Source organism: Stegodyphus dumicola, chromosome 2, assembly GCF_044657685.1.
Source record: "Stegodyphus dumicola isolate Sdum_Otavi_A_Nest chromosome 2, ASM4465768v1".
Classification (NCBI taxonomy): domain Eukaryota; kingdom Metazoa; phylum Arthropoda; class Arachnida; order Araneae; family Eresidae; genus Stegodyphus; species Stegodyphus dumicola.
This window is the reverse complement of record NC_140769.1, coordinates 63,591,117-63,607,504: the sequence shown is the minus strand read 5'-3', so window position 1 is coordinate 63,607,504 and position 16,388 is coordinate 63,591,117. Positions and strand designations below refer to the sequence as shown.

General features: G+C 32.5%; 1 protein-coding gene across 11 annotated transcripts in view; it reads left to right on the top strand.

Moving 5' to 3' along the window:
- The window catches only part of LOC118206113 (putative inorganic phosphate cotransporter), a 161,926-nt gene that overhangs the window by 83,881 nt on the left and 61,657 nt on the right, over positions 1-16,388 (top strand). For 7 of the 11 annotated variants that reach the window (XM_085810718.1, XM_085810712.1, XM_085810719.1 and 4 more), the window contains one exon: positions 11,911-12,044. In XM_085810718.1, the coding sequence (XP_085666844.1) occupies positions 11,981-12,044 (64 nt within the window). In that variant the 5' untranslated portion in view covers positions 11,911-11,980. Of the gene's footprint in view, positions 1-1,493; positions 3,116-3,235; positions 3,265-11,910; positions 12,045-16,388 lie in introns of those variants that run through there. The other 4 variants (XM_085810711.1, XM_085810713.1, XM_035378380.2 and 1 more) reach the window with 3 other exon arrangements.

Sequence of the window (16,388 nt, the reverse complement as noted above, 5' to 3'; positions counted from 1 at the left end):
ACGATCTGGCAACATTGCAGCGCGCAGTTGAATTGAACCTGTGAATATCGCAGTTGGCCAACGAGCTGTAGAGCCGCGTATTCCTTAAAGATGAGCTTCGATTTAACATCTAGAACGATTTCTGAAGGGCAGTGATATGCTGAGAGCGAGGAACACGCTATCGGGCGCAAGACATCTTCGAAAGAGACCGTTACAGAGGAAAAGGCTTACTTGTATGAGCTGTGATAGCAACGAACGACTACGCAGACCTCTTCGTAATTCCTGTGGTTTCGTCACAGCCGTTCGATATCACGACGAAATTTTATATCCTTTTGTGCGTTCTTTTATGACTGAAATGGGTACCGACCCCCACGCATAGCCCTTCAGTGGTGCAGAATTATCTGAAGAGTAAAAACCACTCCACATTTACTTTGGCCTCCTGTATCACCGGTCCTGAATATCATAGAGCATGCGTAGGACATGTTGGGACGAGAGATAGCAGGTCACCAGTGTGCCGCCAGACACCCTCCACGAGCTTCAACATGTATTACAAGAAAGGGCGCTGCTGCCATAACAAGCGATCAACGACACTATCGCCATCTTGCCTTATCAAGCATTACGTTATCCTCCTTATCAAGCATTGCGTTATCAAGCATGCATTTCAGCTAGATGGTATCATACTCGTTATTAGCGTGATGTTTCCATTGCACATTCTTCCGACCCATTTGCTCTTTACGAGATGTGATGATTATAATAAATCTGTTTTCCTATGTCTTTGCTTGATTGCTTGCTATGTGGTGCCACACCAAACTCTTGGAACAAGTTCACCTCATGTCCATTAAATAGTTATTGTCTTACTTCGGGTTTTGCCTTTGTTGCGTATTTTTAAGCAGTTAAGCTAGCTTTTTTAAGAAAAAAAAATAATAAATTGTGAAGGAAGTTTATTTTCTTAAGTACTTGTATAAGTAAAATTATTTCATCTTTTAAGTAGTCATCAGTCTCTGTATAAATAATTTTACTTTATTTATTTAAGTATTGTGTTACTTGTAACTTGTTTTGGTATGTTGGAGCTCCAGTAAATTAATTTAATTTTTCTAAACTTAAAAAACCCTTCTTTTGACAAAAAGCTATAGTTTGTTGTAGTCAATGATTTAGAGATCAAGATGATATATTTCTTGTTGACTTGCATTAGTCTTCTCTCTCTCTCTCTCTCTATATATATATATGTAAGATATAACAAAGTATGATAACTGTTTTAAAAAAATAATTGGCGACCTCAAAATGAACATTCTAAATTTGGTGATCTGCCCCTAAATTCATCTTTTCTCACAGGTTCCCGACTTTTCTATCTTACGTAACGTTTTAATGCAATTGCTTCTTTTCCAATGAAATTAATTGTCAACTAAAACTCTGAACTTAAACTTTCCCACTCCCATCCTTCTTCCTCTGAAAGTACTATACTCTTCCCCTTTTCCGCATAAGCTCTCCTGCCGGCAAGATGCTTGTTATGTATGCTGCTGCGGCTTACTTGCTTAAAACGACGTCGTACTTCAAATTGCAACTTACTGTATTCAAATATAGTTAAGAAACATCTCGTCTGATAAAGGAGGATTTGATATGCGTAAAAAAATAAAGATTGTGATTTTTCAAGATACGTTGCGCTAAATTGCGTCATCATGCTTTCCACTTTGCCAGCTTCAACACTACTGTCTTCTCTGTCATCTACGCAGTATCATTAAACTCTTAAATTTCCAGTGCCTTCATCTACGCATTTTAAAATCATTACATATTTATAAAAAGTCAAGATAGGATTAACCTGGTGCAAGTTTTCCCCTATAGATTTCGAACTTTGCGGCCTCAAACTTCCAGTGAATCATCAAATTCGTTTCCAGTGTGTGATTTAACGATATATTCTGAAAGTGCTTTGAAATCATCGATTATCTGTAAGTTCAAAATCGAAAAGTATTTCGAATCAAGGTCAGTGCCGCCAACGTAGTGATATATGCTTACTGGTTCTCGCTCGCCTCGAATATTTGTAATGTTTATGCATTTCCGATCATCGCGTAAAAAGAAAAACATCCGAATTGCTTTGATGGTCAGTAACCTCATGAGTGAAATAGTGTTTGTGCACATTTTATTATTAACTCAGCGAATAAATCTGCATAATATGATTACGATATCAGTTAAAGAAAAATTTTGCGCAGCATTCGCGATAGCAGCTGATGATAATGCTGAGATAACAGATTAAGCACAACTTATTACTCCTGATGAATTTGAAGTAACTGTGCAGTTATTCGAAAGAACTGCCACGAAAGAATAAACTAGTGCACGGGATAATTTTCCTGAAATAAAAACTGATATAGATAAAAGCAAATAAAATTTGGGCGAAAAGGTTGGATTTGAAAATGATGTTGCAGCTGCTATGTTTGGTAAATAAAAATGAAGTAGAGGCAAAATTAAAAAATATAGTGAAAGAGGAAAAATTTCAGAAGTTTTGCGTTATACATTAACTATCTGTTAAGAAGAACTCTGTGCCAAGTGTTTGGCGATGGATAACGCCATGGAAAAAGAAGTAAACTTTGTTCATGGATGAGCTGTGAATCGTCGGGAATTTCTTGCATTGCTTGGAAAATTGAAAATGAGTATGAAGAAAGGATTTACCAAATGAGGTATTTGAAAAACGGAACATATTAAAAAACTTCAGTCACATATTATGTACGTCGAGCAGCTATTGTTTTAAAAAATAAAGGAGTGATTCCATGAAGTCTTATTGATCTAAGAGGTACCGATAACGAGGAGGAGAGTGACGGAAAAATTTCGTCTGTCACAACTTATTGCCAGACTTTTCCCCGAAATAAGGTATGACATTTTCCGAAGTAATAGTTTCTGTTTATACAGGTAATTGAAACTTCTCTGTATTTGAACTTAGGCAGCTCCGAAGTCTCTTTTTCTTCTCAGAGGGTGTTTTAATCTCGTATACACTACAGTCAACGTCACCCGTTGCGGACGGCCGCCAACTAAATATGGCAGAACATCACCACAGTTACGTAAGGAAACTCTTGGTTTTCAGAGAGATTGGATGTCATCTTAACAAAGCGTTTACTTCTTTTATACGTCAGTTTATCACATTTCCAAGGTAAGTTAGTTACTCAACTGTAAAATTTAATCCATTTTTCTATCTTTATTCAAGGAAGAAAATTCATTAGAGCATAATTTCGAACTTTCGTTTTTGATCCATAATTATTTTCCTTTTCAGCGAAACAGTTCAGAGCTAACCTACTATAGGTGAGATATTTGTTTTTAAAACAGAAGAGTTGCTTTACCTATAGATAATCTTTTCCCTCAACGGAAATGCTAATGTTTGATTAATCGAAATGGTTTGCAGACTGCCCAGTGTATTAACTATTCTGAAACCATTTGATCAAAATAGGATAATGAATTTTGTGCAAAATCCAAACTTTTTACTAAATATACAGGAAAATTAAAAATCTTCGATGAAATTAGAAAAATTTAATTTTTTTCCTGACATTATATTTGTTATAATCGTAAATGTAGGTATGATGTTTTACATCTTTTTCAAATCTATGAAAACCCTCAAGCACGCTTGCTTTCTAAAAGAAGAGGAATCAGAAAGGAAACAGCCAGCTTGAGGAATATTATGACGCATAATATTTCTTACTGCTTTATATCAAAAACTTAATAATGGGGTATATGAATTAAAAACTGAGAATTTTATTTGGTTTTTTAGCTGCAATCTGCATTGTATTAGCATTGTGAAATAGAAAACAAAAAGTTATAACCGATATTTTTACACAATTTTTGAGATCTTTGACATTGTTTAATTGTACTTTAATGCCATTTATATCTCAGGTTCTTCATTTCTAACGATGCTTCTTCTTCCGAGATTAATAGTGTTATGAATACTGAAATTTGTTATTATGGACATTGTTTCTCTTTTTATTATGAATAGTGATTTAATTTACGTAAACAAATGAACTTAGTTTCTGTATTAAACTGTTTTAAATTACGGGCAAAATTTTAAAAGAAATTTTTATTGATTAAAATATGGATTATTCTTTTCTTTTTTTCTTAATAGCCCTCAGATTAGCAGCGAAATTTCAATTAACCGGCTGTTGATTTTGGTAGTCTTTGGTAGCATAAACTAAGTCCAAACTCTTAACAGACTTGGGCTGAATTACCGCTTCGTCTGAAAAGTACTACAAAGTCTTAAGGTTTTAAAATAAACTTTTTTATTAAATCAGAATTGGAACATAAATGTATGTCTCGCTTGACAAATAAGCCAACCAACTGTGGCGATGTAACTTAGGATAAGGCCAATTTTAAGATATAAAATTAAGCGTAGAAGCCAAAGACTACACAAATTATTTAACGCGAAGTTAGGTCAAAAACATCTCAGTGGCGTAATAATTTAAATGCTGTCAACTATAATGCGAAGCCGAATTGTGCAATCTTATCTGAGCTAATGAAATCTAGTATCGTGACCTCGAGAGTCTTACAATTCATCAACCTCACCTTAAATACTGTGAAACTAAATTTGCGTTGTTATAGGAAAACGGAAGGGATAAGGTACAGTAAAGATCTAAGTCATAGTAATTGGTTATATAAGGATAATATAACGTTACACATCGTACTTCATCCTCTGTATTGTCTGTTAGCATTTAAGCAAATCTTACCACACAACGCCCACGGGGGAAAAAATCCCTACTCGTGATTGTTTGCGCTTTTCAGTGACATCACTCTTTCTGTGATAGAAAACGCCTTTAGCGTCGTTTGGTTTCGAGATTACACCTCTGTACTATTTGTTTACGTTTACTTTCAGCAAAGATTATAATTTCAGCCTACCCGTCTTAAAAAAAGAGAGAGAGAGAAGAAAAACGAAAGAAATTTGTTTGTAAATGCTTTAAAATTTGTTAATATAATTTAAAGAATATAACTTTATAAATTATTATTCAAACCATGCACGTGTAAACAGAAATGAAAAATTGCATATAATATACAATAACTTTTAAAAAATTTAAATATGTTCATAACTTAATGAAAAAATCGCATTTCGTTGGCAGAGGCCCAGCAGTGGCCCAGTGGGTAATACAAATGTACATTGACCTTTTCATTCCGGGTTTGTTTCCTATTCAGGGTTTGATTGGCTTCTTCCAACGTGAATCCATGTCAATTTGCTTAGAAATTTCTCTACAAAGGTGTTCATTCTAAGGCAGATATATATATCTCATAAGCTATGAATAAAATTTTGAATTTAATTTTTGATCCCCTTCTACCAATCCGATTTCGTGGAATGTTTCATACATGCATATTTATAGTGACAATACATGATTCAACAGTTCATTAAAACTTGTTATTTTTTAATCCTTAAGATGTGAAAATTAAATAAAGGAATAAGGATGAAACAATTAGTGCTCCTAGCTGCTTAATTTACAAAATTCTTTGCAGTTATATGCAATAAGCAAAAACGTCATCTCTCAAAAAGCACATGTTAGTTTTTTTAATTTAACATTATGACTCAAGCAAAAACAAACTGTAGAAAATACTGCGAAAATATCGCTGGTGCTATTGATTGCCCAGATGTCTCATTTGCATTGTGATCAATTTATTGTGTTCGCTTTGTACTACGGTTTGTTTAAATGTTGCAAGGTAAATCAGCATTTCACTGTAATTAAATACGTATATATTTATTTAATTACAGTAATATTAAATACGCATAATTAAATATATAAAAATATACAAGGGCTATCTGAATGAAGAAAAATTCTCAGTTCGTTTAAGTAAGTCGTCTTAAACATTAAAATCATTCAACCCGTTCTCATTTTTTAATTAACTTTCACATATACTCACTCTTTTGTTTAATTTTTGGTTATAAAACACGGGCAGCTGCCAGTCAATTGATTTACACAATTTCGTTTTGTATAAATTTTCATTTATTGTATTTGATTCGGCTTAATACTTAAACTGAATACGTAATTATAAACCTCATTTTATTTCTCGTATATTACTCATCACAGCTTACGAAAAGAATTTTGAATGCCAAAATCTAAGATGAAAAAGACTGGTATTAGTCAATTTAATAAATAATACATTTAAATCTTCTAATTATGTATAAATTTTAATGTTTTACTTATTTCTAAATGCTACTTTTTAAATTCAGTCTTTTTTTAGAGGCTTCAGTTCAAATCAAAACCTTTAAAAAGAAAATGAATAAGAAAGATTAACGAATAAATTTTACACGGTTTTATTTAGCTTTGTTTTTTTTGTTTGTTCGTTTATTTGTTTGATTCATATACTGAAATTAAACATGAATTCAGAATTTATTGACATTTTTCACACGTGTTTGCGATAACCACATGCATGTGTAAAATGCCATAGAAATCTTTCGGAATTCGATAAAGATTTTGTTTTTAGTTTATTGTAAAATTTTTATCACTTAATTATATTTAACGTTCAAACTAATGATGGTCTGATTTATATTTTTACATCATTGGATTAATCAAAATAGAATATTTCAAATGAAGCATTTGTTTCATAATTTATAACATAATTTGGCACATTTTGGAGGTTTTTAAAAAACTGTTTGATTTTTCAGTCATTTTGCAGTTCCTAGAAGTATATTAAGAGACTTAGTCCTTTATTGTTACCAGCCATGTAATTTTAAGTAATTATATGCTTAGATATTTCTAAATGAAACAGAAATTCAAATGAACTGAATATAAATTTATGCCGTCAGTTAAGGTCAAAATCTTTTGCGAGTAAAATAACGTCCTGCATATTCTGCTGTCACACTCAGGGCAAATAATTTTTCTACTTTCAGGAAAAAAATATGTTCTTTCTTTGTTATATTTTAGCGTTCTGTAGACTAAAAAACACTTTTTAAACTACAGATTTGAGTTCAATGCACTAAAATAAAAATCATTTTTATTGTTCTTATTCTTTCATAATATTCTCGGTCTTATATTAATAAAAACAAACTAGTGGGACACCCATATCAAGAATTAACATAATTCTAGGAGCCAACAAAAGTGATAGTATTAATATGCCAAGTATAAAAATGATTAAGCTGAATTCGTTAAAATTTCTCTTCCACATCTATGACTTAAAATTTGCCATTTTGAGCACTGTACAATTTTAAGTTGTAGATGGCAAAAATATGAAAAATGAGAAAATTTAATATATTTTACCTTTTAGCGCAATTAAACAAAGCCTTATTATCTAGAAAGCGTTTTTTTACACATACTGAGTTTTTATTTATCATGGAAAATTTTATAAATTTCTGAATCTGTTCTAATTAGCAGTTTTTATTTCTTCGTATGTATATGAAATTAAAATTATGAAGTCTACATTTTTTACTATTTATAAATTTATTGTCCTTTTGAATTAAATATGACACGTATAAGAATAAGTTTTCTTCAAATTAATAAAAAAACGTTATAAGCTGTAAGAAACTGATGTTTGGTTATTTAAATATTTATCCGAAACAAAATCAAACTTAATTTAACTGTTTAAAATTTTAATCATAAAATTATTTGAAAAATCTTTGAGAAAAACAGAAAAGAATTCCTTTTTTGGGGGGGGTATTTTAGAATGTACAAAAATATTAAAGCATTTCTCGAAAGAAAGAATATGTAAGTCTTCAATTATTCTAAGGTATGTAATCTACCTGTACGCAGATGCCATATTTGCATGTCGCAGTTTTAGAATTTTAATATAAACGCATGTGCACCTGTGTACATTCAGTAATAACTTTAATTGCGCTATCATACCAAACTGATTTCGCTTTGTACCAAACCAAAATTTTAAATGTATTAGCGCTATTAAAATGCGAAGAAAAGTCATACGTTTTATGATTATATACCTTATTTACCCTAAAAGAATAAAACATTTTCGAAAGCAATATCGAAAATGTTAACGAGAAAAGACATAACGATCGAAAAGGAGACTTCACAGCAGATATGCATACTTACCTCATAAATGAACAAGTCCATGAATAGCCTAGTAACCATTCATCGCTAACCAGGGAGGTAATTTAATATGAGGTATTGAAATATTCATAAAACATTTATGCAATTTTTAGCATTAGAAAAGTTTCTAAGGCAAAGAAAATTATGCCAAAACAGAATACTTACAAACGTAGAAGAGAAAAAGATTGTACTTTGACCTATGAAACGTTGTTCTGTACTTCATAATCTGTTTCATAAAGTGAGCGAGTAGAAAAGTCATGAACTGAAATTATAAATAACATAGTGAGATAAAATACTAGTGTAAAGACCGGTATACAAAACATTTATCCTCATTCTAAAAAACGAGAAAAGATTTTTATTAAATATTAAGTAAATATTCATCTGTTTCTCTGCTTATGGAGAACTGATGGCTCCTGTGATTGAATAATTCACCTTAACTGTAAAATCTTTAAATGTTATGGAATCTTTCTTCATGCTTATATGGATATGAAGTTCGGCTTTTGGTTTCTGCAAGATACTAGTCTTTAACTGTAGGATATGGTGAATAAATTGTGCGCTGAGAAATGAAGCCTTGCAGACTTCTAAATTCTTATAAAGTAACAAACTTCGAAATCAGTTATCATAGGAATGATTAGTAATTCAGTTTTTTAATAGTTTTACTGAGAAAGGTCCTGATATATTCTTAATATTCTCCAGGTAAGCAAAAAAGGTTTTATATAAAACATAATGCTGGGATTTTCGATTTAAGTACAGTACCAGCTGAAGATTCGGAGAGTTAATATGATGCAGTTTCTATTCGAATGGCTCAGGAAACAGAAGTAGCTTTTATCTACATGTTCTCACATATTCTCTAAAACTTTGTTGAATGCTTTTTGTATGTTTGTTTCCTGTTTGAAAAATTTATTTATGGAAATATTCATGGGAATGTCTGTTATCAAACTACGAATGTTAAAATTTGCTGCACAGCCAAATTTAAATGGATCATTTTGAGATTTAAAGAACATTCTTATGAAATAAAATATTTGAAAACATAATCATACAGTTTAAAAAAAAAGAAGGAATATACTAAGAAATTGCCAGAGTGAATAGACTAAGAAATACTTTTCTACTTGGTATGAAGCGAGAAGGGAAAGGTATAAATTGTGTATACCCAATGTGTACAAAAATATCGTCACATGTGAACAGTTCTCATGAATAAGCCAATTGAACGAAGAGTATAACTTTGCAGCTCCAAACTATAACAATTATCATTCGTAAATAAAATAATCAAGATGGTTTTACATTAGTGAAGGATATTTTAAAACGGAGGTAAATAGCGTATATTTAGTAGTAAAAGTACAGAAAAGTCATAGTTTCGGAGTTCTAAAAGGAACAATAAAATTTTGTAATCATTCATAGAGCAAAGCTTGAAATTATTGAGCCTTTAAATTTAACAGAACTCCAGACTTCGAACTGAGTAAATTGATCTTAACTGACTACGACCTTTCCATATTAGTACTCATGAAGTTTCTGAGGGGTTCATGACAGTTAAAAATATCCTTAAAAAATCGCTTCGAGCAGACATAAGCTCCCGCAAGGATGTTTCTCAAAATTTCTAACATGTTAACCAAATTTTGCAAAATCGCCAAGTGGTGTTAAATACCAAGTGGGATTTTAAGGACTATTTTCTGTTTTTTCTCCTATTTATCTAGTTCTTAGCATTCCTAGTGATAAATAATAATTGATGACAAATAAAATAAAAATGAATTTATAGTAAAATAAATTTTTAAAAAATGTGCACTTAAGATAGAAACAAAGAAATATAAATGTATACATATATTTGATTAAATTTATAACAAAATGCTTCGCAGAAATATTTTGGTCAATTAGGTAGCTGTTGCAAATACTTTAAACAAAATTTGATATACAAAGTGCAAAATAGAATTAATAAATCAACCACGAAAATTATATTTTCAAAACAAAGCATCATTTCCACTTTTCTCGTATTTTAGTTTCAGCATAGACTGCACAATAGAATTAACGCATTGATATTATATTTCCCCCAAAATGAAATTGAGACTTTATTAATTTTTGCTGAAATAGATTCATTAGATTTAAGGAATATCTTATTTTTTCGGGTGCAACAATCAACATTTACCACCTACAACAATAACACTTATTAATATAATCCGCACTATATTCATTCATTCTTTCATGTATAAAAATCTGCGTTTTTTCAAGTATAGTCAGATTATCTTCTTTTGAAACATCGGAAGAACTCCAAACCTTGAATACTATCATGGAAGTTCTTGCAATTGCGCTTCCTGTAGAACCATTGGCCCTAATCCGTTACGTCTAGCAGAGTACTTTTGGTCACTGTAAGTCATCTCATATAGCAGTGGCAACTTAGCTGTCAGTGAGTTTATCCCATGAGTTTTTGACTTAAGTTACGAAGTCTAGGCTAAGTTTCACAAATTGTCCACGCTGATTTCTTTCCATACTATGTTCAATGTAGTCACTGATTTTCTTACGTAAATGATCCTTGAATGGCTTGCTTATTCCAATAGGGTCATGGGATAGACAACCATTCCTGAGGAAATCAATATTTTATCTGGTCTTCATTTTACAAGGAAATTCTTCATGTTTTTAGTGCAATGAGTTCTGGCTAATTTTCAGACTAGAAAACCTGTTTGGCTAACTCGCAAAACAAGTTGTAGCATTAAATTGATCTACTTCCGTGTAGTTGCTTGTGTGTACCAGACTTTTAGGCTTCAAGAACATGAATGCCTGAAGCACGTTCAATCTAATCTTTCTTGACTTGAGAGATGAGGTTTTATGTACACCTAAATCCAATTGACAACATACTCGGGCCCATTCATAATCAGTAGAAAAAATGAAAGTCGACGAGGTTCTCATCTGATCAACAATTGTTTCAGATCTTTGATCCTTAAACTCAGCAGTTTCATCAATAACAATTATATTGGGGAGCTGATACTTAGAAAAGTAGATGCCATCAATACAAGTTGCACATTTAAATAATTTCAGCATCCTACTGCTAGCACAGGGTTATTCATCTGCTTAGGGACAGTTCATACTCCTGAAGGAAGTCACCCATCCGATATTGTGATCTTGGAATTTTCATAAGGATGCGTCTAATAGGGGTGACATTTGTAAGCGTAAACACTTGAAAAGAGCCCAAACCTGTGCTCTTTTATCAGCAATCAGTTTACAGATCATGGCTTTTTTTTTAAACCAATGGCGGCCCCTTAGCCGACTTCGGCTTGGCCACTACTAAGGCCAGAGGTGTTGGTCACTTTATTATGGAGTAAAGTAACTGTTTCATAGAAGTAGAAAGGTATTATATAATAATAATAGTTGAGCCACCTTTGTCTCCTAAAAAGGAACGGACCTTGCCTTAAAACCTTGCCTTCTCCAGAATTCAAACTTGGGCCCCTTAGTATCGCAGTCGCCTTCCCTAACCACTATACCGTCTGGGCGGCGGCACAGATCATGTCTTTGATCTCAAGAAATTCATTTGTGCTTCTCAGCGTTTCCCTCGTACATTTGATGACTGAAGTTATAGCACTCCGATCAGTCGCCATATTTGTAAATTTAAAAAAAAATCAAGTCATTTGAAATAGGATTAGTCAGGTTGTATAAATGTTTTTATACAACATTTTAGGGTGATCATGTTTCTTTTAAATAGGGGTACGAAAAATATCTTGTAATCTTAATATCTTTTATGCAATCTATGTCATCTTAATATCTTTAATGACAGATACTTTTTTATCCTTATGAGATATCTTGTTATTTTTTATTCTTTATCTTAATGGCTTTTCTGAAATCTGTGCTAATAATTTTGGAGCAGTATGTTATTATGTAATGTAAATTTCATTTATAGTACACGTTTTAAAATTCATGCAGGATATTGACATTTTTGATTATTCTTTTATTTTTTACATTGCAGAAACACGATGGTTGCTACTAGTTGGAGGTAATGTAAAGACATTTGAATTGGTAGCTTTTTATATTGAAAGATGAATGAATTAAAAGCAAATGAACCCATTCACGTTCACAAACTCATGTACATTTTGAGTTTGGGTAAGTATAGCACTGAAAATAAATAGATTATGAGTAATTAAAAAATTGATATTGGAACTTCGTTTGCGATTCCATTTTAATATCCGGAAAGAAATATTTTATATCAAAGAACGATAAAAAGCTAGATTTGCGATCCAAAAATCATTAGTAATTAGTTATCAATTTGCGTTATGTTTCGGGGAATAAATAAAAACTAAGCTTGGAGTCATTGAATAAAATGGTTCAAATTTGATACATTTTTATCCTAGCTAAAACCGATTGAAATGAAAAACTTTGTCATAAAAGTATTAAAATATTATTAAATGACATATTTTACTTTAATTACGCTGATCGGAAATATTGGGTAGGCAACTAAGTTCCCACCGTTTTTAATAATGTTTGTTAAAAGATTATTTTTCAATAAAAATACATGAGTAGTTAATTAAGAATGTATTTTCCTTTGCTGTCTACAACTTTTTCCCAACGTTTAACAAGTTTTTCAATACCTCGTTTGTAGAAATCGCCTATTTGAGACTCGAAAAAGTCATCCAACGAAGCTCTCATTTCCGCATCAGTATTGAAAGAAACTCCCCGCATAGCATTTGAAAGAGATCGAAAGAGGTGAAAATCCGTTGGTGCCAAATCGGGAGAGTATGGTGGGTGTGGCAGCACTTCCCAACCATGAGTTTGAATGGCTTCCTTCGTCATATTGGCGGCGTTGTCGTGCAGCAAAAGAACACCATGCTGCCGATTAGGTCCTTCTCTTGAATAGCCGTGTTGAGTCTGTCCATTTGTTGTATATAGAGCTCCGCGTTGATCGTTTGGTTCCTTTCAAGCAATTCGAAATGGAAAATCCCTTCCCAGTCCCACCACACGCACAACATCGTTTTACGCGGATGAACGTCCTGTTTCGCGCGTGGGGTTGCTTGTTTACCGGGGCTAGCCATTCCTTACGCTGCTTCACATTCATGTAGAGGCACCATTTTCCATCACCAGTAACGATTTGGTGAAAAAATCGTTCCTTTGTGTCCACAGGTTGTATGTTGACGAGCAAGCAAACCAGCGGAGATTGTGGCTCGTTGAGTTTTGGGTTGGTGACACTTAAAGTGTGAGGCATCCATGCTCCACATTTCTGAACTTTGCCCATCGAGTGAAGATGCTTCTGTGCAGTAGTGTGGGAGCAATCCATTGCCTCTTGCCAGTTCCCTTGTAGTTTGACGTGGATTTTCATGCAAAAGGTGGTTCAATCACTCTTCATCGAACACAACTGGACGGCCAGAACGAGGTCCGTCTTTGAGGTTAAAATTTTCTTTTTTGAACTTTGCATACCAATCACGGGCGGTTCTTTCAGCTATAGCACACACTCCATACACAGCACAAATGTTGCGAGCAGCTTCTGCGGCTTTAGAACCTTTATTAAAGGCAAAAAGAAGGAGGTGTCGAAAATTCTCATTCTTCTCAACTTGATATTCCATGTTAATGATCTGTAAATAACAAGAAAATGTATCTTAGTAACAACGAAACATATATTTAGGTAGAACAATATATTCTCTTTCGAATGAGATACAACTTCGCGCCAAAAGTATTTACATTCATACAGATTTTTCCACAAACCACAATATTATTTCTGTTAATGTTTTACTCATTCACTTGCGATGACACCTATAAAAAAGGTCTAGTAAAATTTAACTAAATGATATAAGCAAGAGTACAAAATGAAGGGCTGGCAAGGACCAATAGAAATGTAAACTATAATGCAAACGAAATCAATAAATGATTAATTACATATGCAGACAATCCATGATATCAGATGTCAGCTTATTAAATAAAGGCCACAATGCCTTTAAAAAATAAATCAAAAGGCTCTAAAATATACAGAAAGTGTGGCAGCCTTTATTTTGTGGTGGACTAGTTAGCTGAACGTTGAGGACTAATCACATTTCATTTGATAAGAAAGATTCTATTATGGAATGAAAGTTCTGTTGCAGTTCTTGAAGGAATGAGAAGTGCGACCCTTTTGTCTTCAGTATTCTTCACAATTATTAACCATTCTTATTGAGGTTCAATGATTCGGATTTGCGAATACCGTCAAGTAACACTGTGAGCCATGTGGGCTGTTGCTCCCCCTGTTTATATTTTGAAGCAAAAGAACGTAGCAAGAGCCGTTATTGTTTTGATTTTCTTGTGTGTTAGTGCAGAATTGGCTAGAATAAACTTCGCATTGCTACTCTATGCGCAGTTCTGTTCATATGAACTAGAGTAAGTTCCGATAATTGACGTTCTGTATTACATAAAAGTGATTAATTTGATTCGATGCTTATAATTATTTTCGGTTAGAAAGAATATTAATTTACTTTGTGCTATTTAATGAATTCTGTTGATTTGATAAATGGTATTTTATAATGAAATAGAGTCACTTAACTTTTAGTTGGGCGCGTGGGTCTTTCAGACACAAATATTTTAATTTCCTTCCACACTTTCTCTGAAGCGATTGAATTTCAAGCATCACGCACCTAATATTAATAAATTACTTGAAAATTATGCCTAAAAGTCAAACTTTGCTCTAAAACATAAATGCAGTAGATCTCAAGAGAGTATTAAATGTTTTTCTTTCTGTCTTTTTTTCTACTTGTGGGAACTTATATTTACACTTAATAAGTATGTCTTGGAAACTCACAAAATTGTCATGGGCATCGTTTATAGTCCATCATTTTTCTTTACAATTCTTTCTATTTACATGAAACAGTTACTAAGACTACTAAAAGCCGAGGTTCTTTATTTGAAATCTAAATTAAAATAGCAAAATAGTACTAAAGTTACATGTATGCTCATGCTCTAAAGATTAAAAGTATGTAAAATTTTGTTAGAATCTTGGGAATAGTTTTAGGAAAGTCATCAGAAAATTGACTTTAACACAAATCTTTCTACGAAAATTGTATTGTTTGAAATAAAATAGCGATACGGAAAATTCAACTATTGCAGAAAAAACCTGCATGTTTTTTGAAATTTTTATTCAAATAAATTATAGCTATAAATGTAATCTATTAAGTGAAAAGTTTTAAGTAGCTGAAAAATCTTCTATAAAGCAACATAATATGTGATTAAGGCATGAGTAGGAAAGTTATTCATTAATTATTGTGCAAACAGCAGGGATTTAGTTATTGAAAACTTCCATTTATTTAAAACGTTTATGAGATTAGTTTTTTTCCCCTGGTTATATCAGAGAGAAATCCCAACCGAAGTACTTTTTGAACCCTTTGCGATTAATCACGCAACTAACATGATTGACTAAGATTAAGTGCAAGAAATTACTTTCAAAAAAGAGCTCTATTTATTTCTATGTGAACTGCATAGGCTGCTAAATCTCTGCGATACTAGTGTATTATCTGCTGCCAATGTTTTCTGTCAACTCCTGGATTGACAATCTGCCTAATTTTGCTGTGCCATGGCGCTTGGTTAACGACTTCTCTTCAGTGTCAAAAATGAACTCAGTTCTAACTATTCCTCTGTTTATTCTTTTTTTAGATTTTAAAACTATTTGTTCCGATCTCTCACAGTTTTCAGATCTATTATCTGCTATATACAGTTCTTCGAGGTAAAATTTGTTTTTGTTGACGTTTGTTAGGTAAATCTTGGAAAATGATGGTTGTATTTAGAATTCGTTAAACTGTCTGCCTGACTGAACTTTCACTGGTGCCGGAAAGCAAAAACCCCCAAAAGTGTCTACTCAACTTATAATCTGAAAATTCTGAATCTTAAGCTGTGTAGAGGAACTGGGTCATTGATGTAACCCGCTTTACATTTAATCAATAAACTATTTCTTAGAATCAAATAACTCAATCAGTGCAAATTAACACTTAATAAACTTAACCTGAAAAACAAAGAGGAATAAGTCTTTGCTGGTGCTCGGGTAAAATAGAATACTACCTCTGTAGCACAACCCTAGAGATTCACATAAGCTACATATTCAATCAGTTTCTAAATTAACTCTAGAATCAGCAACATTATTCAGTTCTACAAATTCAAAACCTCACAAACACCTGAGAAGAAATATTCATACAATAATCAATCCGTTCCCCATAAATAATAAATTCTAGAAGTTTAAGTACATTCCTGGCGCCTACTAATTCATTTCAGTTTACCCTAAATACGTTCAAATAATTTTAATAAGTGGATAGTATATTAAAATGGGTGGGTTGTGAAATCAATAAAAATATTGACAGTACCCCAAGTTGAGTCACCATGTTTCTTAAAAGCCTTACGGCTGAAACAAATGGAGTGACTGGACTGACCAAGAATTAAATTAACTCAGAATAAACAAATGAAACAAAGTATACAAATCGAACACATTTCATTAAATTCCTA